The sequence below is a fragment of the Takifugu rubripes genome, chromosome 2 (assembly GCF_901000725.2).
Source record: "Takifugu rubripes chromosome 2, fTakRub1.2, whole genome shotgun sequence".
In the NCBI taxonomy this organism is placed as follows: domain Eukaryota; kingdom Metazoa; phylum Chordata; class Actinopteri; order Tetraodontiformes; family Tetraodontidae; genus Takifugu; species Takifugu rubripes.
Genome location: NC_042286.1, coordinates 14,908,107 through 14,934,227, shown reverse-complemented (window position 1 = coordinate 14,934,227; position 26,121 = coordinate 14,908,107). Strand labels below are relative to the sequence as shown.

The 26,121-nt window shown below is 45.7% G+C and overlaps 1 protein-coding gene and 1 gene segment (V, D, J or C); one reads left to right on the top strand and one right to left on the bottom strand.

Annotated features, from left to right (window-relative positions):
- Window positions 1-1,207: 1,207 nt before the first annotated feature.
- On the top strand, window positions 1,208-23,598 carry LOC101076386 (T cell receptor alpha variable 36/delta variable 7-like; the record flags this gene model as incomplete). The annotated part of the segment is given in 3 exon segments: window positions 1,208-1,406; window positions 1,482-1,602; window positions 23,361-23,598. Coding segments are annotated over 3 exon segments (411 nt in total), but the record flags the coding sequence as incomplete, so codon positions are not given.
- Window positions 17,111-23,954, bottom strand: LOC115248869 (cilia- and flagella-associated protein 58-like). Its single transcript, XM_029832788.1, has 2 exons — window positions 23,848-23,954; window positions 17,111-20,161 (listed from the first exon to the last, which is right to left on the bottom strand). Exon 2 carries the CDS (start codon window positions 19,483-19,485, stop codon window positions 17,707-17,709), a length of 1,779 nt encoding a protein of 592 aa, XP_029688648.1. The 5' UTR covers window positions 19,486-20,161; window positions 23,848-23,954; the 3' UTR covers window positions 17,111-17,706.
- Between the last annotated feature and the right edge of the window lie 2,167 nt (window positions 23,955-26,121).

Sequence of the window (26,121 nt, the reverse complement as noted above, 5' to 3'; positions counted from 1 at the left end):
ACAGGAGATCCTCCAGCCAACGTGGCCCGCTGCTCAGTGTGTCTTTAACATTGGTCCAAAAATAACAGCAGGTGTGCAGATTTTTGCACAACTCAACCATTTTCTTAGATTTGGTCATTTGCTGAGTATTGAAGTCCAACAAAGTCCTCTTGCAACCCTAAGAAGACCTGGAGACCAAGTCCAGTTGGTCTGAGGCCTCCTTAATGTTCCGGTCTCAAAAGCCCTCCAGAGACGGCGCTCCCAAAGGCCACCGACTCGTGAAGCAGAGGAGGAGTCTTTCACGGAACATCTCAGGAGATCTGAGTGCAAACACAGCCAGGAGCAGCTCCTTGTTGATCCTCCACCTGATCGCAGGGCATCAGTGCAGCCAGTGATCTGCTCCTTTACACCACAACTCTGATGGTTCTCAGTAGAACCCTGAGAGTCCCTCCCTCCCCGTCACCAGCTACAATCCACATCTCATTTCAGAACTCCTCTCAGCGTCGGTGAGGCCTTCAGGGACCAGAAGAATCTCAATTCACAGGAAATGTTTCCAGTTCAGGAAGACAAAAGGATCTCTTTGATTCTTTTGTTTCTGACAGGTTCTTTGCTCATTAACTGTCTATTGTCATATTTCATCAGCACTTGAAGGTGTTCCGAATAATATGGTCTGCTTATTTCTGCTCTCTGCTCAGGTGTTTGTCTGGGTGTGGACGTCCGTCAGTCTGTCTCTGATCTGCTCACTAAACCTGGAGACAAAGTGCAGATTTTCTGCAGCCATGATAAAAGTGACTACACGATGATGTTGTGGTACCAGAGAAGCCCTGCAGACACGGCTATGAAGCTGGTTGGATATTTGTATGTTGGAGACGTCACCATGGAAGAAGAATACAAGCAGAACTTTAACCTGTCTGGAGATTTGAGCGGCACTAAAGCCAAGAATGGATCTCTAATGATTCACATAACAGGACGGGAGGAAGGAGCAGTTTACTACTGTGGAGCAAGTGAAGCACACTGATAAAGATCCCTCTAAGACTCTACAGAAACTGAATCAGCTCACACACACACACACACACACACACACACACACACACACACACACACACACACACACACACACACACCTTCATGTGAATAAAGAAGCTTTTCCAAGACCAGACCTTCACTCATGTCCTCAAAGAGCTCACACATATAATCAGTGTGGTAGAATCTCAAGCTCAATTTCTACCTAAAGGTGGTTGAGGAGGTGTTTTCAGCCAGAGCAGAGCCGCCCCCTCCTCTCAGACCCCCCCTGCTCATCAGAATCTCCACCACTGAGACGTTCTTGCCTACTGGGGCTAAACTGGCACACAAGAGTCTTCTTGAGCCAGCCAACATGATCTTCATGCTTCTGGTAGTTTGCAGCCTTTATTTGTCTGCAGCTCAGGGTAAGAAGGTGAGACCAAAGAACAGAGGCTGCACAGCTACCGTGGCCATAACCTCTTCTGCTCTTCTCCTCACAGCTGCTGCTGACGACAAAAGTGTCCGTCAAACACCTCCGTCCATCACAAAGAGAGAAGGAGATGCTCTTGTCAGTGGGATCAACTGTTCACACCAAGTTTCCAGCTTCCAGGTGATACTCTGGTATAAACAAGATGAGAGCAGGGCTCTGAAGCTCCTGGGATATCTGAATACCAACATCCAAAACGTGGAGGAGGACGTGAAAGGGAAGATAAGCTTTGATGGAGATGGACGTTCAGGTTCCAGCCTCAGCATTGCTGCTGTTGGGCTGAAAGACAGTGGGGTTTATTTCTGTGCTGCTAGTCTCCACAGTGCTGCAGGTTCCCCTCGAGACAACACACAAACCCCAGCCGTCAGCCCCAGGAGGGAAGAACCTTTTCACTCTGAGGCCACGAAGATGGGCGGAGGAATTAACACCACCCACCTTGTGACATGGAGGCTTGACTCAAGGAGGACATTGGAAATGTTCACACCAGCCTGAAGGAGCAACAGCCTCATGTTCTTATTGTGATACACTCCTGCAAATGAGCAGCATGATCCTTTTATTCCTGTTCATCACTCTAGATTCTCTTCTAGCTTCAGGTAAAGGAAACTAAATGTTGCACATTCTAACCTGGTTGGTGAGCAGCTGATTTTCTCTGTTTGTGTATTAGTTCATCTTTTCTGTCATCGTTTCTTCTGCGGTTCAACAGGCTCCTCTCTCAGTGACCAAGTCCACCAGAGTCCAGCAGACATTTACCATCAACCTAGAGGAACAGCCAAGATAAACTGTTCACACAGCATTGAGACCTACAACCAAATCTTCTGGTACAAGAAGTCCAACCTGGAGCTTCAGTTATTGGGAAACATGATTTTCAACAACCCAAACGTGGAGAAAGGAAGTGGCGTGACCATAGAAGGAGACGCCAATAAAAACAAAATCTGCACGTTAATAATTGAGGGTCTGAGTGTGAACAGCAGTGGGGTTTATTTCTGTGCTGCTAGTCTCCACAGTGCTGCACCAGCCTGAAGCTCAGTGCAGAAATCTACCAGCATGTCCACAAGAAGCCCTCAGAGGAGAGTTCAGGTCTCAGGGGTGGAGAAGAGAAGCTGCTGCCTCACACATCCTACAGGACAGGATCACGGCAAAACCTTCATTTCTCACTAGGATACAAACATTTTAACACAATCTGGGAATATTTCTTATCATTTGATGGAGTAAGAAGCACCTTCAAGAAATGATCATCTCTTCTTTCCAGAAGGTGGCGCTAAACTCCAGAAGTTCCAGCTTTTTATTACCACAAAGACGCAGCTGTCAGTTGGAGCCTTCATGCAGGTCTGACAGGAGATCCTCCAGCCAACGTGGCCCGCTGCTCAGTGTGTCTTTAACATTGGTCCAAAAATAACAGCAGGTGTGCAGATTTTTGCACAACTCAACCATTTTCTTAGATTTGGTCATTTGCTGAGTATTGAAGTCCAACAAAGTCCTCTTGCAACCCTAAGAAGACCTGGAGACCAAGTCCAGTTGGTCTGAGGCCTCCTTAATGTTCCGGTCTCAAAAGCCCTCCAGAGACGGCGCTCCCAAAGGCCACCGACTCGTGAAGCAGAGGAGGAGTCTTTCACGGAACATCTCAGGAGATCTGAGTGCAAACACAGCCAGGAGCAGCTCCTTGTTGATCCTCCACCTGATCGCAGGGCATCAGTGCAGCCAGTGATCTGCTCCTTTACACCACAACTCTGATGGTTCTCAGTAGAACCCTGAGAGTCCCTCCCTCCCCGTCACCAGCTACAATCCACATCTCATTTCAGAACTCCTCTCAGCGTCGGTGAGGCCTTCAGGGACCAGAAGAATCTCAATTCACAGGAAATGTTTCCAGTTCAGGAAGACAAAAGGATCTCTTTGATTCTTTTGTTTCTGACAGGTTCTTTGCTCATTAACTGTCTATTGTCATATTTCATCAGCACTTGAAGGTGTTCCGAATAATATGGTCTGCTTATTTCTGCTCTCTGCTCAGGTGTTTGTCTGGGTGTGGACGTCCGTCAGTCTGTCTCTGATCTGCTCACTAAACCTGGAGACAAAGTGCAGATTTTCTGCAGCCATGATAAAAGTGACTACACGATGATGCTGTGGTACCAGAGAAGCCCTGCAGACACGGCTATGAAGCTGGTTGGATATTTGTATGTTGGAGACGTCACCATGGAAGAAGAATACAAGCAGAACTTTAACCTGTCTGGAGATTTGAGCGGCACTAAAGCCAAGAATGGATCTCTAATGATTCACATAACAGGACGGGAGGAAGGAGCAGTTTACTACTGTGGAGCAAGTGAAGCACACTGATAAAGATCCCTCTAAGACTCTACAGAAACTGAATCAGCTCACACACACACACACACACACACACACACACACACACACACACACACCTTCATGTGAATAAAGAAGCTTTTCCAAGACCAGACCTTCACTCATGTACTCAAAGAGCTCACACATATAATCAGTGTGGTAGAATCTCAAGCTCAATTTCTACCTAAAGGTGGTTGAGGAGGTGTTTTCAGCCAGAGCAGAGCCGCCCCCTCCTCTCAGACCCCCCCTGCTCATCAGAATCTCCACCACTGAGACGTTCTTGCCTACTGGGGCTAAACTGGCACACAAGAGTCTTCTTGAGCCAGCCAACATGATCTTCATGCTTCTGGTAGTTTGCAGCCTTTATTTGTCTGCAGCTCAGGGTAAGAAGGTGAGACCAAAGAACAGAGGCTGCACAGCTACCGTGGCCATAACCTCTTCTGCTCTTCTCCTCACAGCTGCTGCTGACGACAAAAGTGTCCGTCAAACACCTCCGTCCATCACAAAGAGAGAAGGAGATGCTCTTGTCAGTGGGATCAAATGTTCACACAGCATCAGTAGTTACAACCAGATCTACTGGTACAAACAAGATGAGAGCAGGGCTCTGAAGCTCCTGGGATATCTGAATACCAACATCCAAAACGTGGAGGAGGACGTGAAAGGGAAGATAAGCTTTGATGGAGATGGACGTTCAGGTTCCAGCCTCAGCATTGCTGCTGTTGGGCTGAAAGACAGTGGGGTTTATTTCTGTGCTGCTAGTCTCCACAGTGCTGCAGGTTCCCCTCAAGACAACACACAAACCCCAGCCGTCAGCCCCAGGAGGGAAGAACCTTTTCACTCTGAGGCCACGAAGATGGGCGGAGGAATTAACACCACCCACCTTGTGACATGGAGGCTTGACTCAAGGAGGACATTGGAAATGTTCACACCAGCCTGAAGGAGCAACAGCCTCATGTTCTTATTGTGATACACTCCTGCAAATGAGCAGCATGATCCTTTTATTCCTGTTCATCACTCTAGATTCTCTTCTAGCTTCAGGTAAAGGAAACTAAATGTTGCACATTCTAACCTGGTTGGTGAGCAGCTGATTTTCTCTGTTTGTGTATCCGTTCATCTTTTCTGTCATTGTTTCTTCTGCGGTTCAACAGGCTCCTCTCTCAGTGACCAAGTCCACCAGAGTCCAGCAGACATTTACCATCAACCTAGAGGAACAGCCAAGATAAACTGTTCACACAGCATTGAGACCTACAACCGAATCTTCTGGTACAAGAAGTCCAACCTGGAGTTTCAGTTATTGGGATACATGTTTCTCAACGAACCAAACGTGGAGAAAGGAGGTGGCGTGACCATAGGAGGAGACGCCAACAAAAACAAAACCTGCACGTTAATAATTGACAGTCTGAGTGTGAACAGCAGTGGGGTTTATTTCTGTGCTGCTAGTCTCCACAGTGCTGCAGGTTCCCCTCAAGACAACACAAAATCACCCCAATCTTCACCTCCCTAAACACCTGCTGGGAGCTGCATCCTCAGATCAGTGACAGCTGAGACTTTAAACACTCAGACTGTCCAAATATGATATAATATAACCTTCCTTCAGTTTAGCTGATAAACTGTGACGTCACAATAGAAATCTTGCAGCCTTAGAGATGAAAATATTAATGTCTCACTGACCTGACAATCCAGGGTCCAGACCAGGATGCAGAGTTGTAGTCTAACACACCTCTCTGCTGCTTCCTTAGAACCCTCATCCACCAACAATAATATATTTAACACTATAGAGGTAGTCTCTGTTCCACGGTTAAAAGTTCACCAAGCACAGAGCAGGGGAGCGGTCAATCACCAAAATCTTATTAAAATTAATAGCAATCTATCACTCCAAGTTATTAATTAACCCTAACCCTGGTATAATTCACATATCAGGACCCTCAAGCAGAAAGTGTGAAGACTGGAAAGGACAAGACACCAAGACCCAAACAAAGTAATGTTGTTTATGCTGTACAGTGCCAGGAGAAATGCAAGGAACTGGACATTGGGGAAACCAAACAACCTCTCCACAGAAGAATGGCACAACACAGACGTGCCACCTCTTCGGGTCAAGATTCACTTACACTTAAAGGAGAGTGGGCACTCCTTCGAGGACAGCCAAGTAAGGATACTGGCCAGAGAAGACCGCTGGTTTGAAAGGGGGGTCAAGGAAGCTATCCATGTTAAATTGGAAAAACCATCCTCAAACAGAGGTGGTGGCCTGAGGCACTTCCTATCACCCACATACAATGCAGTCCTCCACTCCTTCCAACAGCAAAACAAACATTCACACCATTCCAGGAGACCTGGAGACTCACCACCATGTGATCCAGCAGACAAAGGGGAGACATCTCAACAGAAACTAGGTGAACGACCCGACCAACGACCCTGCTAACGACTCTCAGGTGACCACCCAGATCATTAGCATGCAAATGGTCCACAGGGGCTATATATTTTCAAGCTCTCTCCCCAGCGATTTCAGAACTGAAGAAGCCTTCTGGATAGAAGGCGAAACGTCTTCAAGAGAAGAAACCCAGTCCAGTTGACAGAGAAAACTACCTTGGACTCTATGGGAGTCCAATTGCCTCTGACTGTTGACCATTTAGGGCCTAAGACAGTCATCAGGACTTGTTGTGTTTCTGCCCCATTTGTATGGTAACTTCTCATTAACTCATTTATTCCCTCTATACAAGCTTCGACGTCTGCGCGGGCTTAGGAATTTCAGCACAAGCTTTTTTACAATCCTCTGGTGTCCAGGTCCTGTAGACAAACATTGTAGGGGGTTGAAGTCCTACACCACTATTTGGATTGGCGACTTCTGTCATTGGAAAAACATCTTCGACACCAGGTTTTGGTTCTGCTACTGTGATGAATGAATCGCCATAGCCTATTGGGGGTCCTGGACTGAACGCCCCAGGAATATGTCTATTCCAATTCATATTACTCATGTCATATTGTGAACGTGTACACCTAATTGAGGTGTGTTATGTCCTTCTTGGAGGAAAGGATTATGACTGACTCCTCCTTCTGCCCCCTGAGGGCTGTTAGTCATAGAACTATGTGGTGTGGGTGCAGGTGGTTCCTGTGCAGGTACGTTTACCATTCTCTGTATTTGCCCAGAGACGCCCGTCTCATCATCTTACATAGGCCCATCTTACATAGGCGGATAACGATGGGTATTTAGATTGAGGAGGACTAAAATAAGGTGGTGGTCCTTCCTCCACTTTTTCTTTTAATTTCTTTCCTGTATTGTGACCTTCTCATCTTTGAACAGACTCATCGTACCAGACTTTGGCACAATGGAGGCCATATTTCTCCTCTTTTTTGGGATCAGATTCTGCCGTTTCTTTTATTTCTTTCATCAGGGCCCTTAATTTCTCTGGTTTATCCAATTGTCCATCAAATCCAAACTTATCATGCCATATTTTAACAAAATGTATTGACCCTGGATACCTTTGTTCCATGTATCTACAACATGGAGGGATTTTGAACCAGTCTCTTGCCTGTCCTTGTCCCATTCTGAGTTATGTGAGTCCCTACAGGACGTAAAATCTCAGACTTCCATACTTCCTTTTAAAATCCTTTGTTGGTACTTGTCAGGCTTCTACCTTCAATGAGGCAGACAAGTCTTGCCTCTGCTTCCAACTCAGGAGGATAGTATAGGATCCCCACGACAATTTTGTCGAGACCCCTGATGGGTCTTGGTTCTCCGAATGAACCACAGTCAATTGCGGGAATGCTCCTTACCCGTCTGTGTCGTTGTTTCACCAGAATGTGGTTCGGAGTCCGTCACTGGAGGACTTCTCGTCTCAGGAGGCCGCCAACCGGCCTCGCGCCGAATTCACGACCGAGGTCTTTGATGCAGAACCGCCGTTGATGGGTTCTGGCTGTACACAGTCTTCGGTGTTCGGCGTCCTGCTGACGAGATTACCTCACAGATTGGGCTCTGGCTCGAAGGACCAAATTATGTTAGAGTTGAAACAGAGCAACCCAGCAAAACCCTGCATGAATCAACAAAAGACACAGACACACGGGTGACCTTGCAAGGGAGAACGAGCAGCAGTTCACTCTGGAACACCCTCCGTCGTTCTGCTGCTCCTCTGCAAACCCCCTTCCTTTATTCACATCAGCTTGTTATCTTTGTGGTATTTCACCCCCTCCCTAGACGCTTTGAAGGTTTCAGATAACAATCTCACAGTAAATCTGGTGCTCTGGACAAGTGTATTAAATCAAGAGAAGTGAAAAACACTCTGATTCTTCTTCATCTACTTAGGTGCTAAACATACAAATGCATTTAAACGATACTAATAGAATAATTATTCTCACACTGTCCACCTCCCAGTTTCAGGCAGTTTGTTTTTCATTGGTTTAAAATCTCGTAAAGATTGTCGAGGTGAACAACGTCTGTGTCTTCATCGGACCTTCACCAGAACCTCTCTTCAGTCTTTTTCATAACAAATTCTCCTGTCTGCTCGGCTTCCATTTTTTTGTGTTTCCTCCATCCGAAAAAGTGGCACATTTTAGTAAATGCAGACTTTTTGGTCTTTTGGGTCTGCTGAGATGTCTGCGGGTCTTCGTAATCGCTCGCTTTCTGCTCGTTCTCTGTCCTTGGTTTGTTTTTGCGATGCTTCTTCCGTCCCTTCCTCTCCGTCAGCAGCTCCGAGGCATCGTTTCCTTCCTGCGCTCTATAATCTTTACTGTGCCTCTTCTTCTTGTCATTCTGAGGCTCTAGTTCACTATCACTGATCTTACCGTCAGTCTTCTCAGGGTCCTTGTTGAGGGATTTTTTGACCTTGTTCCAGTCCTTCCTGAGATGATCCATCTCTTCAGTTTTTGACTCACTCCTTGTCTTGTAATCCTCCAGCTGAACACGAACGCTCTCAAAGTGCCTTTTGGCGTAACTCAGCTGGTTTTGCTGCTCCTTGTATGCTAGCATAATGATGTCCTTCTCTTGCTGGAGACGATCACACAATTTCTTCTCCTGCTGGGTTTCTTTTCTTGAATCCTCTAGCTCACTCTGGAGACTCAGGACCCTGCTTCTAACGTTCTTCTCTGAGTTTTTAAAGCTGTGAAGCATCCCCTGGTTTGAGAGCATTCCCATACTCCCCAGGCCTCTCATGAAAAGACTGGACTCTGAAGACTGAAGATCCAGTTTGGATTTTTTGAGGTCAGCCCGGAAACTGTCAAACTTCTGTCTGAGATCTTTTTTACAGGTTGGGTGCTCCTGCTCCAGAGGAGCTTCGCCACTGGACTGTTCCCTCTCAATTGTTTCCCGGGCTTTCTTGAGGTCCTGCTGAAGAATCTCATACTGGCGTTTGAAATCTTTGAGCTCATCTTTATGATTCTGAAGCTGTTCCTCATATGCAGCTTTGGTCCTCTTCAGCTCTTGTTGGCAAAGGTCTGAGTGTTCCTTGATCGTCTTTTTGTGGCCACGCTGAAGACTCTCCAGTTGCTGTCGGACATTATCCAGCTCAGTTTTATGCTTTTGAATCTCCTCCGCACATGAAAGTTTTACCTTCTCCAGTTCTTCTTGGGCAGCCTTGTTCTTGCTCTTCTCTTGCTGAAGGTCTGCCTCAAACCATTTTAGCAGGTTCAAACATTCCTCTAAGTTGAGGTTTTGGAGCTTTTCTTCTGATAGAAGCTCTGACTTGTGTGACTTTATATGGGGTTCAGCTAGAAAGGATTTGTTGGAGTATTTGAAGGATTCTTGTAGCTCTTTGTCCTCTAAAATATTCCTTTGTGGAGGTTCTGCGTTGACTTCAAGAGGTTTGTCTTCATGGGCATCAGAAGATTCAGCACTTTCTTGCTGTTTCACTTCCTTAATTTCTTGTAATAATTTGCTCATATTATTTCTGCCAACTAAAATGTCCTGATGAGCTCTTTCATAGTCCTCAATGAGAAACTTGATGTCCATTTCTAGATCGATTTGCTCATAAACTGCCTCCTGGATGGCTTCCCAGTCGCCATCCTCTGATTCAGATGAACTAGTGGGTTTATTTGGGTCAGGCAAATTCAACTCAATTTCCTCAATTAATTCATCAATTGAGGAGAGAAGGTCACGATCCTCTTCTAATAGGTCTTCACCCTCATTTCTTCTGTCCCGATGTCTGTCCATTTGCTTCACTTTGGTTGTCTTTGTGCTGATTTCATGAAAATCCTCATCGCCTGAGTTCCAGTCACCTTTCAGGATCGACTTCAACATTATGACTAATTATTAAGGTAAACTAACATTTGTACATTACTTAAAAACCATCAAACATTGACCACAGGGTAACAGCTTTGTAGCTGCTTTAATGTTGCATCAAAGGCAATTTGAATAAAGTCTGATCATATTGAAATGGGCCTTTAATGGTTGAAGCCTTTACTACTGTGCTACATGTGACAGGAACTTCCGTTGGGTAACGTATTGCGTCACTTCCTGTCCGGCTAGCCAGGGCGGCTCGGTGACGGATCGCAGGAAGCGTAGCCAAAACCAAAGGCCCACGGTGCACCACCACCTGCTTTCCTGCCACTGTAGCTTGTTGGGGGTCAGGCCCTGGGATTCTGGAAAGCGCCTCGAAACTATTTTAATTGATACAGAAACTATATTAATAAAGATTGATTGATTGATTGATTGATTGATTGATCTGAGGAGAGCAAAATTCTCCACAGATGCTGTAAATAATGTTCAACTCTAAAATCAACTAACTCAACTAATTAAGGAATAAATTAAAAATGGTGACATGTTTCTCCAGGAAACTCATGAAGCCTCCAGAGAGCTCACTTTCCAGAGCGTTCCCATCTTGACAAGTGCATGAATTGACCAGTAGGAGGAGACAAAACACAGTAAAGAGAAAAGCTGTTGCATATGCAGATCAATACACCCCCCCCCCCCCCCCCCCCCCCCCCCCCCCATCCCCCCATGGTTATATAGATGCATTAATCAGAACCTGGTAGAGTTGGAAGAATCTACAGGAGAAGCTAAAGTGCCTTGAAAATGTTTGTGCTCTTTATTTTATTCCATTTTCTCCATCTGCCAGAGAATGAAGGTCAGTTTTCAAACCAGATATTGTCGAAAATAAAATTCCAGTTTAAAAATGTGTATTTGTTTCCCAACAGGAGCCACCGACGCCAAAAGTGTTTCCCAAAAACCTTCTTTCACTATTCTGAGAACCGGTGAATTTGTGGTCAGTGAGATCAACTGTTCACACAGCATCAATAGTTACGACAGGATCTACTGGTACAAACAAGATGAGAGCAGGGCTCTGAAGCTCCTGGGATATCTGTACACCAACATCCAAAACATGGAGGAGGACGTGAAAGGGAAGATAAGCTTTGATGGAGATGGACGTTCAGGTTCCAGCCTCAGCATTGCTGCTGTTGGGCTGAAAGACAGTGGGGTTTATTTCTGTGCTGCTAGTCTCCACAGTGCTGCAGGTTCCCCTCAAGACAACACACAAACCCCAGCCGTCAGCCCCAGGAGGGAGCTGTTCAATCTTCCTCGACCCCTTTTTACAACAAGCCTCTCATCAATTTTCACTCCCATAAAGTCTTGAAAAGGTGTCTCAGCTGTGGCTGCGACGTTTGAATAAAAGATCTGGTCCCTTTTCTCCTGGTCTCAGACCTTCCTCCTACGATCCAGCTGACGGAGGAGGCTGAACACACCCTCCAGCGTTTGAACATTTAAGAGCTCTTTAGATCTCTAAGACACAGGATTGCTCACTAAAAGCCTCATCTTTGATGCTTTCATGTCTCCACTTCACTTCCGCTTCCTCCCCTGATCAGCAGCAGAGTCTCCAGCAGGTCTCACATTCACCATGAAGCCGTCTCACATCTTCAGCTCCATCATCATCATCTTCTGCTCCGAAGGTTTGTGGTTGCTCAGCTATTTACTGTGGTGCCATCTGGACCTGACCTTCAAAGAGAGCTTTCAGCAGCTCTTTTCTCACTCATTTAATCCTAATCCATCATCTGAGGGTCACACATACAGAATATGGTTCATCTGTCTGCAGGGGTTCACCTCAGTGAAGATAATCAGGTTTCTCAGACTCCAGCGGAAGTGCTGACGAGACCAAACGTTCAAGTCAACCTGAGCTTCACACACACGATCCAGAACTATGATACGATTCTCTGGTACCAGCGCCCAGCAGGAGACACTGGCCTAAAGCTGATCGGGTACGTGGCTTATAAAACCCCCACCGTTGAATCGGCATTTAAGGAAGCCTTTGCTGTGAGTGGAGATGGAGAGAAAGCAGCTCATCTCCACATCCTGGGACACCCTGAAGACAGCACAGAATATTACGGAGCTGCAAGTGTGCACAGTTGGCAAGAAAGAGACTCCGTCATACAAAAAGCCCCAGAACAACAGGAGATAAAGTGCACGCCAACAGGAAACAGCTGGAAACGTGTGGCACGGTAGCAACTGGCGGTTTGGGGGACGGGAGCCGATCCCAAGAGCCAGGGGACATCCTCACAGGTCCAGCCGGTTTAACCAGGTGAACATACAGGAAGGGGGGGGGCAAACAAAATAGGAACACACTTACTGAAAAAAGACCTGTGATTACAGCAACCTCGTGCACAAAGAAACAGAATTAAGGAATGAAACGTTTACTGGGTTCATTAGAAAGTTATGGTTCAAGATTTGTGTCAACTAATTCGTCCTAACTGATTGATTCATTCTTTTCTTTTCGAACAAGCCAAAGAAATCTTGTTATTATTGGGGGTGTTTAATATTCACGCCCTAAATAAACCAAAGAAAACACTAAATCTTCACATCGTTTTCAAAGAATAGAAGCTCATTAATTCCAGTTCTGAGGACGTCAGGAGGAGCCAAAGTCAAGTGGAAGCAGACGAAGATGCCGTCTCTTTTCACTGATGTGTATCTTCTAACGTCCGTTTCCTCTTTACACCCGGGTCACGTGACTGAAGGCGTCTCCACAAACCAGCACACAAACGTCTCCTCTGGTTCGTGTCGTCTGAAACGGTTCAGGATGAGCCGCCTTCTACTTTTCTGCTGCTTTACATGTGAGAAACTGGGGGAAAGATCCATGGAAAGTAGATTTCTCCACAGCAGGTGTGAATGATTTCTTCTTTTTCCCCACACAGGTGTTTGTCTGGGTGTGGACGTCCGTCAGTCTGTCTCTGATCTGCTCACTAAACCTGGAGACAAAGTGCAGATTTTCTGCAGCCATGATAAAACTGACTACAGGATGATGCTGTGGTACCAGAGAAGCCCTGCAGACACGGCTATGAAGCTGGTTGGATATTTGTATTTTGGAGACGTCACCATGGAAGAAGAATACAAGCAGAACTTTAACCTGTCTGGAGATTTGAGCGGCACTAAAGCCAAGAATGGATCTCTAATGATTCACATAACAGGACGGGAGGAAAGAGCAGTTTACTACTGTGGAGCAAGTGAAGCACACTGATAAAGATCCCTCTAACACTCTACAGAAACTGAATCAGCTGTCTCACACACACACACAGACACACACACACAGACACACACACACACACACACACACACACACACACACCTTCACGTGAATAAAGAAGCTTTTCCAAGACCAGACCTTCACTCATGTACTCAAAGAGCTCACACATATAATCAGTGTGGTAGAATCTCAAGATCAAGTTCTACCTAAAGGTGGTTGAGGAGGTGTTTTCAGCCAGAGCAGAGCCGCCCCCTCCTCTCAGACCCCCCCTGCTCATCAGAATCACCACCACTGAGACGTTCTTGCCTACTGGGGCTAAACTGGCACACAAGAGTCTTCTTGAGCCAGCCAACATGATCTTCACGCTTCTGGTAGTTTGCAGCCTTTATTTGTCTGCAGCTCAGGGTAAGAAGGTGAGACCAAAGAACAGAGGCTGCACAGCTACCGTGGCCATAACCTCTTCTGCTCTTCTCCTCACAGCTGCTGCCGACGACAAAAGTGTCCGTCAAACACCTCCGTCCATCACAAAGAGAGAAGGAGATGCTCTTGTCAGTGGGATCAACTGTTCACACCAAGTTTCCAGCTTCCAGGTGATACTCCGGTACAAACAAGATGAGAGCAGGGCTCTGAAGCTCCTGGGATATCTGTACACCAACAACCAAAACGTGGAGGAGGACGTGAAAGGGAAGATAAGCTTTGATGGAGATGGACGTTCAGGTTCCAGCCTCAGCATTGCTGCTGTTGGGCTGAAAGACAGTGGGGTTTATTTCTGTGCTGCTAGTCTCCACAGTGCTGCAGGTTCCCCTCGAGACAACACACAAACCCCAGCCGTCAGCCCCAGGAGGGAAGAACCTTTTCACTCTGAGGCCACGAAGATGGGCGGAGGAATTAACACCACCCACCTTGTGACATGGAGGCTTGACTCAAGGAGGACATTGGAAATGTTCACACCAGCCTGAAGGAGCAACAGCCTCATGTTCTTATTGTGATACACTCCTGCAAATGAGCAGCATGATCCTTTTATTCCTGTTCATCACTCTAGATTCTCTTCTAGCTTCAGGTAAAGGAAACTAAATGTTGCACATTCTAACCTGGTTGGTGAGCAGCTGATTTTCTCTGTTTGTGTATCAGTTCATCTTTTCTGTCATCGTTTCTTCTGCGGTTCAACAGGCTCCTCTCTCAGTGACCAAGTCCACCAGAGTCCAGCAGACATTTACCATCAACCTAGAGGAACAGCCAAGATAAACTGTTCACACAGTATTGAGACCTACAATCGAATCTTCTGGTACAAGAAGTCCAACCTGGAGCTTCAGTTATTGGGAAACATGTATATCAACGAACCAAACGTGGAGAAAGGAAGTGGCGTGACCATAGGAGGAGACGCCAACAAAAACAAAACCTGCACGTTAATAATTGACAGTCTGAGTGTGAACAGCAGTGGGGTTTATTTCTGTGCTGCTAGTCTCCACAGTGCTGCAGGTTCCCCTCAAGACAACACAAAATCACCCCAATCTTCACCTCCCTAAACACCTGCTGGGAGCTGCATCCTCAGATCAGTGACAGCTGAGACTTTAAACACTCAGACTGTCCAAATATGATATAAAATAACCTTCCTTCAGTTTAGCTGATAAACTGTGACGTCACAATAGAAATCTTGCAGCCTTAGAGATGAAAATATTAATGTCTCACTGACCTGACAATCCAGGGTCCAGACCAGGATGCAGAGTTGTAGTCTTACACACCTCTCTGCTGCTTCCTTAGAACCCTCATCCACCAACAATAACATATTTAACACTATAGAGGTAGTCTCTGTTCCACAGTTAAAAGTTCACCAAGCACAGAGCAGGGGAGCGGTCAATCACCAAAATCTTATTAAAATTAATAGCAATCTATCACTCCAAGTTATTAATTAACCCTAACCCTGGTATAATTCACATATCAGGACCCTCAAGCAGAAAGTGTGAAGACTGGAAAGGACAAGACACCAAGACCCAAACAAAGTAATGTTGTTTATGCTGTACAGTGCCAGGAGAAATGCAAGGAACTGGACATTGGGGAAACCAAACAACCTCTCCACAGAAGAATGGCACAACACAGACGTGCCACCTCTTTGGGTCAAGATTCACTTACACTTAAAGGAGAGTGGGCACTCCTTCGAGGACAGCCAAGTAAGGATACTGGCCAGAGAAGACCGCTGGTTTGAAAGGGGGGTCAAGGAAGCTATCCATGTTAAATTGGAAAAACCATCCTCAAACAGAGGTGGTGGCCTGAGGCACTTCCTATCACCCACATACAATGCAGTCCTCCACTCCTTCCAACAGCAAAACAAACATTCACACCATTCCAGGAGACCTGGAGACTCATCACCATGTGATCCAGCAAACAAAGGGGAGAAACCTCAACAGAAACTAGGTGAACGACCCGACCAACGACCCTGCTAACGACTCTCAGGTGACCACCCAGATCATTAGCATGCAAATGGTCCACAGGGGCTATATATCTTCAAGCTCTCTCCCCAGCGATTTCAGAACTGAAGAAGCCTTCTGGATAGAAGGCGAAACGTCTTCAAGAGAAGAAACCCAGTCCAGTTGACAGAGAAAACTACCTTGGACTCTATGGGAGTCCAATTGCCTCTGACTGTTGACCATTTAGGGCCTAAGACAGTCATCAGGACTTGTTGTGTTTCTGCCCCATTTGTATGGTAACTTCTCATTAACTCATTTATTCCCTCTATACAAGCTTCGACGTCTGCGCGGGCTTAGGAATTTCAGCGCAAGCTTTTTACAATCCTCTGGTGTCCAGGTCCTGTAGACAAACACTGTAGGGGGTTGAAGTCCTACACCACTATTTGGATTGGCGACTTCTGTCATTGGAAAAACATCTTCGACACCAGGTTTTGGTTCTGCTACTGTGATGAATGAATCGCCATAGCCTATTGGGGGTCCTGGACTGAACGCCCCAGGAATATGTCTACTCCAATTCATATTACTCATGTCATATTGTGAACGTGTACACCTAATTGAGGTGTGTTATGTCCTTCTTGGAGGAAAGGATTATGACTGACTCCTCCTTCTGCCCCCTGAGGGCTGTTAGTCATAGAACTATGTGGTGTGGGTGCAGGTGGTTCCTGTGCAGGTACGTTTACCATTCTGTGTATTTGCCCGGAGACGCCCGTCTCATCATCTTACATAGGCCCATCTTACATAGGCGGATAACGATGGGTATTTAGATTGAGGAGGACTAAAATAAGGTGGTGGTCCTTCCTCCACTTTTTCTTTTAATTTCTTTCCTGTATTGTGACCTTCTCATCTTTGAACAGACTCATCGTACCAGACTTTGGCACAATGGAGGCCATATTTATCCTCTTTTTTGGGATCAGATTCTGCCGTTTCTTTTATTTCTTTCATCAGGGCCCTTAATTTCTCTGGTTTATCCAATTGTCCATCAAATCCAAACTTATCATGCCATATTTTAACAAAATGTATTGACCCTGGATACCTTTGTTCCATGTATCTACAACATGGAGGGATTTTGAACCGGTCTCTTGCCTGTCCTTGTCCCATTCTGAGTTATGTGAGTCCCTACAGGACGTAAAATCTCAGACTTCCATACTTCCTTTTAAAATCCTTTGTTGGTACTTGTCAGGCTTCTACCTCAATGAGGCGGACAAGTCTTGCCTCTGCTTCCAACTCAGGAGGATAGTATAGGATCCCCACGACAATTTTGTCGAGACCCCTGATGGGTCTTGGTTCCCAGAATGAACCTCAGTCAATTGCGGGAATGCTCCTTACCCCTCTGTGTCGTTGTTTCACCAGAATATGGTTCGGTGTCCGTCACTGGAGGACTTCTCGTCTCAGGAGGCCGCCGACCGGCCTCGCGCCGAATTCACGACCGAGGTCTTTGATGCAGAACCGCCGTTGATGGGTTCTGGCTGTACACAGTCTTCGGTGTTCGGCGTCCTGCTGACGAGATTACCTCACAGATTGGGCTCCGGCTCGAAGGACCAAATTATGTTAGAGTTGAAACAGAGCAACCCAGCAAAACCCTGCATGAATCAACAAAAGACACAGACACACGGGTGACCTTGCAAGGGAGAACGAGCAGCAGTTCACTCTGGAACACCCTCCGTCGTTCTGCTGCTCCTCTGCAAACCCCCTTCCTTTATTCACATCAGCTTGTTATCTTTGTGGTATTTCACCCCCTCCCTAGACGCTTTGAAGGTTTCAGATAACAATCTCACAGTAAATCTGGTGCTCTGGACAAGTGTATTAAATCAAGAGAAGTTAAAAACTCTCTGATTCTTCTTCATCTACTTAGGTGCTAAACATACAAATGCATTTAAACGATACTAATAGAATAATTATTCTCACACTGTCCACCTCCCAGTTTCAGGCAGTTTGTTTTTCATTGGTTTAAAATCTCGTGAAGATTGTCGAGGTGAACAACGTCTGTGTCTTCATCGGACCTTCACCAGAACCTCTTTTCAGTCTTTTTCATAACAAATTCTCCTGTCTGCTCAGCTTCCATTTTTTTATGTTTCCTCCATCCGAAAAAGTGGCACATTTTAGTAAAAGCAGACTTTTTAGCCTTTAGGGTCTGCTGAGATGTCTGCGGGTCTTCGTAATCACTCGCTTTCTGCTCGTTCTCTGTCCTTGGTTTGTTTTTGCGATGCTTCTTCCGTCTCTTCCTCTCCGTCAGCAGCTCCGAGGCATCGTTTCCTTCCTGCGCTCTATAATCTTTACTATGCCTCTTCTTCTTGTCATTCTGAGGCTCTAGTTCACTATCACTGATCTTACCATCAGTCTTCTCAGGGTCCTTGTTGAGGGATTTTTTGACCTTGTTCCGGTCCTTCCTGAGATGATCCATCTCTTCGGTTTTTGACTCGCTCCTTGTCTTGTAATCCTCCAGCTCAACACGAACGCTCTCAAAGTGCCTTTTGGTGTAACTCAGCTGGTTTTGCTGCTCCTTGTATGCTAGCATAATGATGTCCTTCTCTTGCTGGAGACGATCACACAATTTCTTCTCCTGCTGGGTTTCTTTTCTTGAATCCTCTAGCTCACTCTGGAGACTCAGGACCCTGCTTCTGACATTCTTCTCTGCGTTTTTAAAGCTGTGAAGCATCCCCTGGTTTGAGAGCATTCCCATACTCCCCAGGCCTCTCATGAAAAGACTGGACTCTGAAGACTGAAGATCCAGTTTGGATTTTTTGAGGTCAGCCCGGAAACTGTCAAACTTCTGTCTGAGATCTTTTTTACAGGTTGGGTGCTCCTGCTCCAGAGGAGCTTCGCCACTGGACTGTTCCCTCTCAATTGTTTCCCGGGCTTTCTTGAGGTCCTGCTGAAGAATATCATACTGGCGTTTGAAATCTTTGAGCTCATCTTTATGATTCTGAAGCTGTTCCTCATATGCAGCTTTGGTCCTCTTCAGCTCTTGTTGGCAAAGGTCTGAGTGTTCCTTGATCGTCTTTTTGTGGCCACGCTGAAGACTCTCCAGTTGCTGTCGGACATTATCCAGCTCAGTTTTATGCTTTTGAATCTCCTCCGCACATGAAAGTTTTACCTTCTCCAGTTCTTCTTGGGCAGCCTTGTTCTTGCTCTTCTCTTGCTGAAGCTCTGCCTCAAACCATTTTAGCAGGTTCAAACATTCCTCTAGGTTGAGGTTTTGGAGCTTTTCTTCTGATAGAAGCTCTGACTTGTGTGTCTTTATATGGGGTTCAGCTAGAAAGGATTTGTTGGAGTATTTGAAGGATTCTTGTAGCTCTTTGTCCTCTAAAATATTCCCTTGTGGAGGTTCTGCGTTGACTTCAAGAGGTTTGTCTTCATGGGCATCAGAAGATTCAGCACTTTCTTGCTGTTTCGCTTCCTTAATTTCTTGTAATAATTTGCTCATATTATTTCTGCCAACTAAAATGTCCTGATGAGCTCTTTCATAGTCCTCAATGAGAAACTTGATGTCCATTTCTAGATCGATTTGCTCATAAACTGCCTCCTGGATGGCTTCCCAGTCGCCATCCTCTGATTCAGATGAACTAGTGGGTTTATTTGGGTCAGGCAAATTCAACTCAATTTCCTCAATTAATTCATCAATTGAGGAGAGAAGGTCACGATCCTCTTCTAATAGGTCTTCACCCTCATTTCTTCTGTCCCGATGTCTGTCCATTTGCTTCACTTTGGTTGTCTTTGTGCTGATTTCATGAAAATCTTCATCGCCTGAGTTCCAGTCACCTTTCAGGATCGACTTCAACATTATGACTAATTATTAAGGTAAACTAACATTTGTACATTACTTAAAAACCATCAAACATTGACCACAGGGTAACAACTTTGTAGCTGCTTTAATGTTGCATCAAAGGCAATTTGAATAAAGTCTGATCATATTGAAATGGGCCTTTAATGGTTGAAGCCTTTACTACTGTGCTACATGTGACAGGAACTTCCGTTGGGTAACGTATTGCGTCACTTCCTGTCCGGCTAGCCAGGGCGGCTGGGTGACGGATCGCAGGAAGCGTAGCCAAAACCAAAGGCCCACGGTGCACCACCACCTGCTTTCCTGCCACTGTAGCTTGTTGGGGGTCAGGCCCTGGGATTCTGGAAAGCGCCTCGAAACTATTTTAATTGACACAGAAACTATATAAATAAAGATTGATTGATTGATTGATTGATTGATCTGAGGAGAGCAAAATTCTCCACAGATGCTGTAAATAATGTTTAACTCACTAAAAATAGAAAACAGGTTCCATTCTTGATGTTTAACAACGGTTATTGATGAGCAGGCTTGTGCGTGTGCTGGTGCGCTTCACTCACCCTGGTGTGATGATCGACTCTCCAACTCAACCAATTAAGGAATAAATTAAAAATGGTGACATGTTTCTCCAGGAAACTCATGAAGCCTCCAGAGAGCTCACTTTCCAGAGCGTTCCCATCTTGACAAGTGCATGAATTGACCAGTAGGAGGAGACAAAACACAGTAAAGAGAAAAGCTGTTGCATATGCAGATCAATACAACCCCCCCCCCCCCCCCCCCCCATCCCCACATTGGTTATATAGATGCATTAATCAGAACCTGGTAGAGTTGGAAGAATCTACAGGAGAAGCTAAAGTGCCTTGAAAATGTTTGTGCTCTTTATTTTATTCCATTTTCTCCATCTGCCAGAGAATGAAGGTCAGTTTTCAAACCAGATATTGTCGAAAATAAAATTCCAGTTTAAAAATGTGCATTTGTTTCCCAACAGGAGCCACCGACACCAAAAGTGTTTCCCAAAAACCTTCTTTCACTATTCTGAGAACTGGTGAATCTGTGGTCAGTGAGATCAACTGTTCACACAGCATCAGTAGTTACGACCAGATCTACTGGTACAAACAAGATGAGAGCAGGGCTCTGAAGCTCCTGGGATATCTGTACACCAACATCCAAAACGTGGAGGAGGACGTGAAAGGGAAGATAAGCTTTGATGGAGATGGACGTTCAGGTTCCAGCCTCAGCATTGCTGCTGTTGGGCTGAAAGACAGTGGGGTTTATTTCTGTGCTGCTAGTCTCCACAGTGCTGCAGGTTCCCCTCAAGACAACACACAAACCCCAGCCGTCAGCCCCAGGAGGGAGCTGTTCAAACTTCCTCGACCCCTTTTTACAACAAGCCTCTCATCAATTTTCACTCCCATAAAGTCTTGAAAAGGTGTCTCAGCTGTGGCTGCGACGTTTGAATAAAAGATCTGGTCCCTTTTCTCCTGGTCTCAGACCTTCCTCCTACGATCCAGCTGACGGAGGAGGCTGAACACACCCTCCAGCGTTTGAACATTTAAGAGCTCTTTAGATCTCTAAGATACAGGATTGCTCACTAAAAGCCTCATCTTTGATGCTTTCATGTCTCCACTTCACTTCCGCTTCCTCCCCTGATCAGCAGCAGAGTCTCCAGCAGGTCTCACATTCACCATGAAGCCGTCTCACATCTTCATCTCCGTCAGCTCCATCATCACCGTCTTCTGCTCCGAAGGTTTGTGGTTGCTCAGCTATTTACTGTGGTGCCATCTGGACCTGACCTTCAAAGAGAGCTTTCAGCAGCTCTTTTCTCACTCATTTAATCCTAATCCATCATCTGAGGGTCACACATACAGAATATGGTTCATCTGTCTGCAGGGGTTCACCTCAGTGAAGATAATCAGGTTTCTCAGACTCCAGCGGAAGTGCTGACGAGACCAAACGTTCAAGTCAACCTGAGCTTCACACACACGATCCAGAACTATGATACGATTCTCTGGTACCAGCGCCCAGCAGGAGACACTGGCCTAAAGCTGATCGGGTACGTGGCTTATAAAACCCCCACCGTTGAATCGGCATTTAAGGAAGCCTTTGCTGTGAGTGGAGATGGACAGAAAGCAGCTCATCTCCACATCCTGGGACACCCTGAAGACAGCACAGAATATTACGGAGCTGCAAGTGTGCACAGTTGGCAAGAAAGAGACTCCGTCATACAAAAAGCCCCAGAACAACAGGAGATAAAGTGCACGCCAACAGGAAACAGCTGGAAACGTGCGGCACGGTAGCAACTGGCGGTTTGGGGGACTGGAGCCGATCCCAAGAGCCAGGGGACATCCTCACGGGTCCAGCCGGGTTAACCAGGTTAACATACGGGAAGGGGGGGGGGCAAACAAAATAGGGACACACTTACTGAAAAAAGACCTGTGATTACAGGAACCTCGTGCACAAAGAAACAGAATTAAGCAATGAAACGTTTACTGGGTTCATTAGAAAGTTATGGTTCAAGATTTGTGTCAACTAATTCGTCCTAACTGATTGATTCATTCTTTTCTTTTCGAACAAGCCAAAGAAATCTTGTTATTATTGGGGGTGTTTAATATTCACGCCCTAAATAAACCAAAGAAAACACTAAATCTTCACATCGTTTTCAAAGAATAGAAGCTCATTAATTCCAGTTCTGAGGACGTCAGGAGGAGCCAAAGTCAAGTGGAAGCAGACGAAGATGCCGTCTCTTTTCACTGATGTGTATCTTCTAACGTCCGTTTCCTCTTTACACCCGGGTCACGTGACTGAAGGCGTCTCCACAAACCAGCACACAAACGTCTCCTCTGGTTCGTGTCGTCTGAAACGGTTCAGGATGAGCCGCCTTCTACTTTTCTGCTGCTTTACATGTGAGAAACTGGGGGAAAGATCCATGGAAAGTAGATTTCTCCACAGCAGGTGTGAATGATTTCTTCTTTTTCCCCACACAGGTGTTTGTCTGTCTCTGATCTGCTCACTAAACCTGGAGACAAAGTGCAGATTTTCTGCAGCCATGATAAAACTGACTACAGGGTGATGCTGTGGTACCAGAGAAGCCCTGCAGACACGGCTATGAAGCTGGTTGGATATTTGAATTTCCAAGAAGTCACCATGGAAGAAGAATACAAGCAGAACTTTAACCTGTCTGGAGATTTGAGCGGCACTAAAGCCAAGAATGGATCTCTAATGATTCACATAACAGGACGGGAGGAAGGAGCAGTTTACTACTGTGGAGCAAGTGAAGCACACTAATAAAGATCCCTCTAAGACTCTACAGAAACTGAATCAGCTGTCTCACACACACACACACACACACACGCACACACATACACACACACACACACACATTCACGTGAATAAAGAAGCTTTTCCAAGACCAGACCTTCACTCATGTCCTCAAAGAGCTCACACATATAATCAGTGTGGTAGAATCTCAAGATCAAGTTCTACCTAAAGGTGGTTGAGGAGGTGTTTTCAGCCAGAGCAGAGCCGCCCCCTCCTCTCAGACCCCCCCTGCTCATCAGAATCTCCACCACTGAGACGTTCTTGCCTACTGAGGCTAAAGTGGCACACAAGAGTCTTCTTGAGCCAGCCAACATGATCTTCATGCTTCTGGTAGTTTGCAGCCTTTATTTGTCTGCAGCTCAGGGTAAGAAGGTGAGACCAAAGAACAGAGGCTGCACAGCTACCGTGGCCATAACCTCTTCTGCTCTTCTCCTCACAGCTGCTGCCGACGACAAAAGTGTCCGTCAAACACCTCCGTCCATCACAAAGAGAGAAGGAGATGCTCTTGTCAGTGGGATCAAATGTTCACACAGCATCAGTAGTTACAACCAGATCTACTGGTACAAACAAGATGAGAGCAGGGCTCTGAAGCTCCTGGGATATCTGTACACCAACAACCAAAACGTGGAGGAGGACGTGAAAGGGAAGATAAGCTTTGATGGAGATGGACGTTCAGGTTCCAGCCTCAGCATTGCTGCTGTTGGGCTGAAAGACAGTGGGGTTTATTTCTGTGCTGCTAGTCTCCACAGTGCTGCAGGTTCCCCTCAAGACAACACACAAACCCCAGCCGTCAGCCCCAGGAGGGAAGAACCTTGTCACTCTGAGGCCACGAAGATGGGCGGAGGAATTAACACCACCCACCTTGTGACATGGAGGCTTGACTCAAGGACATTGGAAATGTTCACACCAGCCTGAAGGAGCAACAGCCTCATGTTCTTATTGTGATACACTCCTGCAAATGAGCAGCATGATCCTTTTATTCCTGTTCATCACTCTAGATTCTCTTCTAGCTTCAGGTAAAGGAAACTAAATGTTGCACATTCTAACCTGGTTGGTGAGCAGCTGATTTTCTCTGTTTGTGTATCAGTTCATCTTTTCTGTCATCGTTTCTTCTGCGGTTCAACAGGCTCCTCTCTCAGTGACCAAGTCCACCAGAGTCCAGCAGACATTTACCATCAACCTAGAGGAACAGCCAAGATAAACTGTTCACACAGTATTGAGACCTACGACCGAATCTTCTGGTACAAGAAGTCCAACCTGGAGCTTCAGTTATTGGGAAACATGTATGCCAACAACCCAAACGTGGAGAAAGGAAGTGGCGTGACCATAGAAGGAGACGCCAACAAAAACAAAACCTGCACGTTAATAATTGACAGTCTGAGTGTGAACAGCAGTGGGGTTTATTTCTGTGCTGCTAGTCTCCACAGTGCTGCAGGTTCCCCTCAAGACAACACAAAATCACCCCAATCTTCACCTCCCTAAACACCTGCTGGGAGCTGCATCCTCAGATCAGTGACAGCTGAGACTTTAAACACTCAGACTGTCCAAATATGATATAAAATAACCTTCCTTCAGTTTAGCTGATAAACTGTGACGTCACAATAGAAATCTTGCAGCCTTAGAGATGAAAATATTAATGTCTCACTGACCTGACAATCCAGGAAAGGAGTCCAAGGGTCTATAGGTGCTCGCATTCTTTTCCAACAGACCGGACTCTATACCATTTGGTTGGCTATATTGTGTTATGAGGTCATCAGAAAAGAACGTGTTTACTTGACCATATATAAGAAGAAATTTACCACACTTTTTTTTGCACGTGTAGCATTATGGAGTGCTATTTTTAATAGCTGTTGATATGGTCCGTTGTCATTATCAGAGAAGGGAATGCCACTTCTCTGATGGAACACATCTGTCATTCTATGAGAATATTCTTCATATGATTCATTTTCTCTCTGCTTGCACCTTCCTAGGGCACTATAATCAGCACGGTGTGTGAATTTGCCTCTCATTCTCCCAAATACACCATCAATTTGAATTCTGAGATCATTTGTGTCAGGGGTCCAGGGCCGTCCTGTTGCCTGCTCTATGGGAGTCCAATTGCCTCTGACTGTTGACCATTTAGGGCAGGGGTGGGGAACCCCCGGCCTCCGGGCCGTATACGGCCTACGAGACCATTTCTACCGGCCCGCAACACAATAAGATTTTTATATTTTATATGTGCACTTATACAATGGGACCGTTCGCTAAACTCCGCGAGCTGCGAGTAGCAGCGGTAGCGTATTTTTGCCTTTCGTATCCTGAAATTTCTTTCGTAACAAGAGGAAATATTTTCCCGTTTTCTGAGATAAAACAGACGGTTATGTTATGTCCGAGTCAAGGTCAGGGTCAGTGAACACAGCATGTGATGTACGTAGTGGGCTGGACTGATTGACACGGACGACAAATGCATAGCGAAACACGCTAAACCCGACGTGTTGAAAGGACAGATGAGTTTGGATAAAATTAACGCTCTTCGTCGGAGTTTGGAGGCTCAACAAGCAGCTTTCACACGACCATGTACCGACAGAGAGAATATTACGCGTGCAAGTTTTGTGATGAGTGACTTAATAGCCACGAAGCTGAAACCTCACGTGAACGTGCCTCGTAGCCGCCGCTGAGGCGCTCGCGCCGGACAACGTAAAATTGTTTCAAAGTGTGAATTTTCTTTCGTGAATAACTACTTAACTAAGACATATATTGTTATGATTCCAGTGGCTAATGGTATGTTTTTATGGTCAAGGAATCTAAATATGTAGTCAAAGTATATGTGGGACTAATATTTATGGTGGAAATCACAATATGCCAGGAATTGTTGCGCTTGGCGGAGGTCTGCGCTCTCCGAGTGCTTTCTAGTTGTTATTATTATTGTCTTTATCTTTCTTTCTTTACATTTATTTTCTTGATTATCTTGTTGTATTGCAGTTTTTGTGAGTAGAGGCCTCGAACAGGCCCTTACGGGTCTCTTGCCTCAACTCTACACCTCTTTTTTTTAATTGTTTTGTATGATCATGAAAACATATTTTACTTGTTTGTCATTTTATTCTAATTTTTTGGTGATTTTATATGCATGTGTGCTAAATAAATAATTCAAACTCAAATGCAGCAATCATGAGACTTAGTAACACAGTGGTTATAGACTTTTTTTTGTCTTTTTTTTTGCATCCCTATGTATGTGTTCGTAATAGTATGGCCCTCGGAGGACTTTATAAAAATTGAAATGGCCCTCGATATGAAAAAGGTTCCCCACCCCTGATTTAGGGCCTAAGACAGTCATCAGGACTT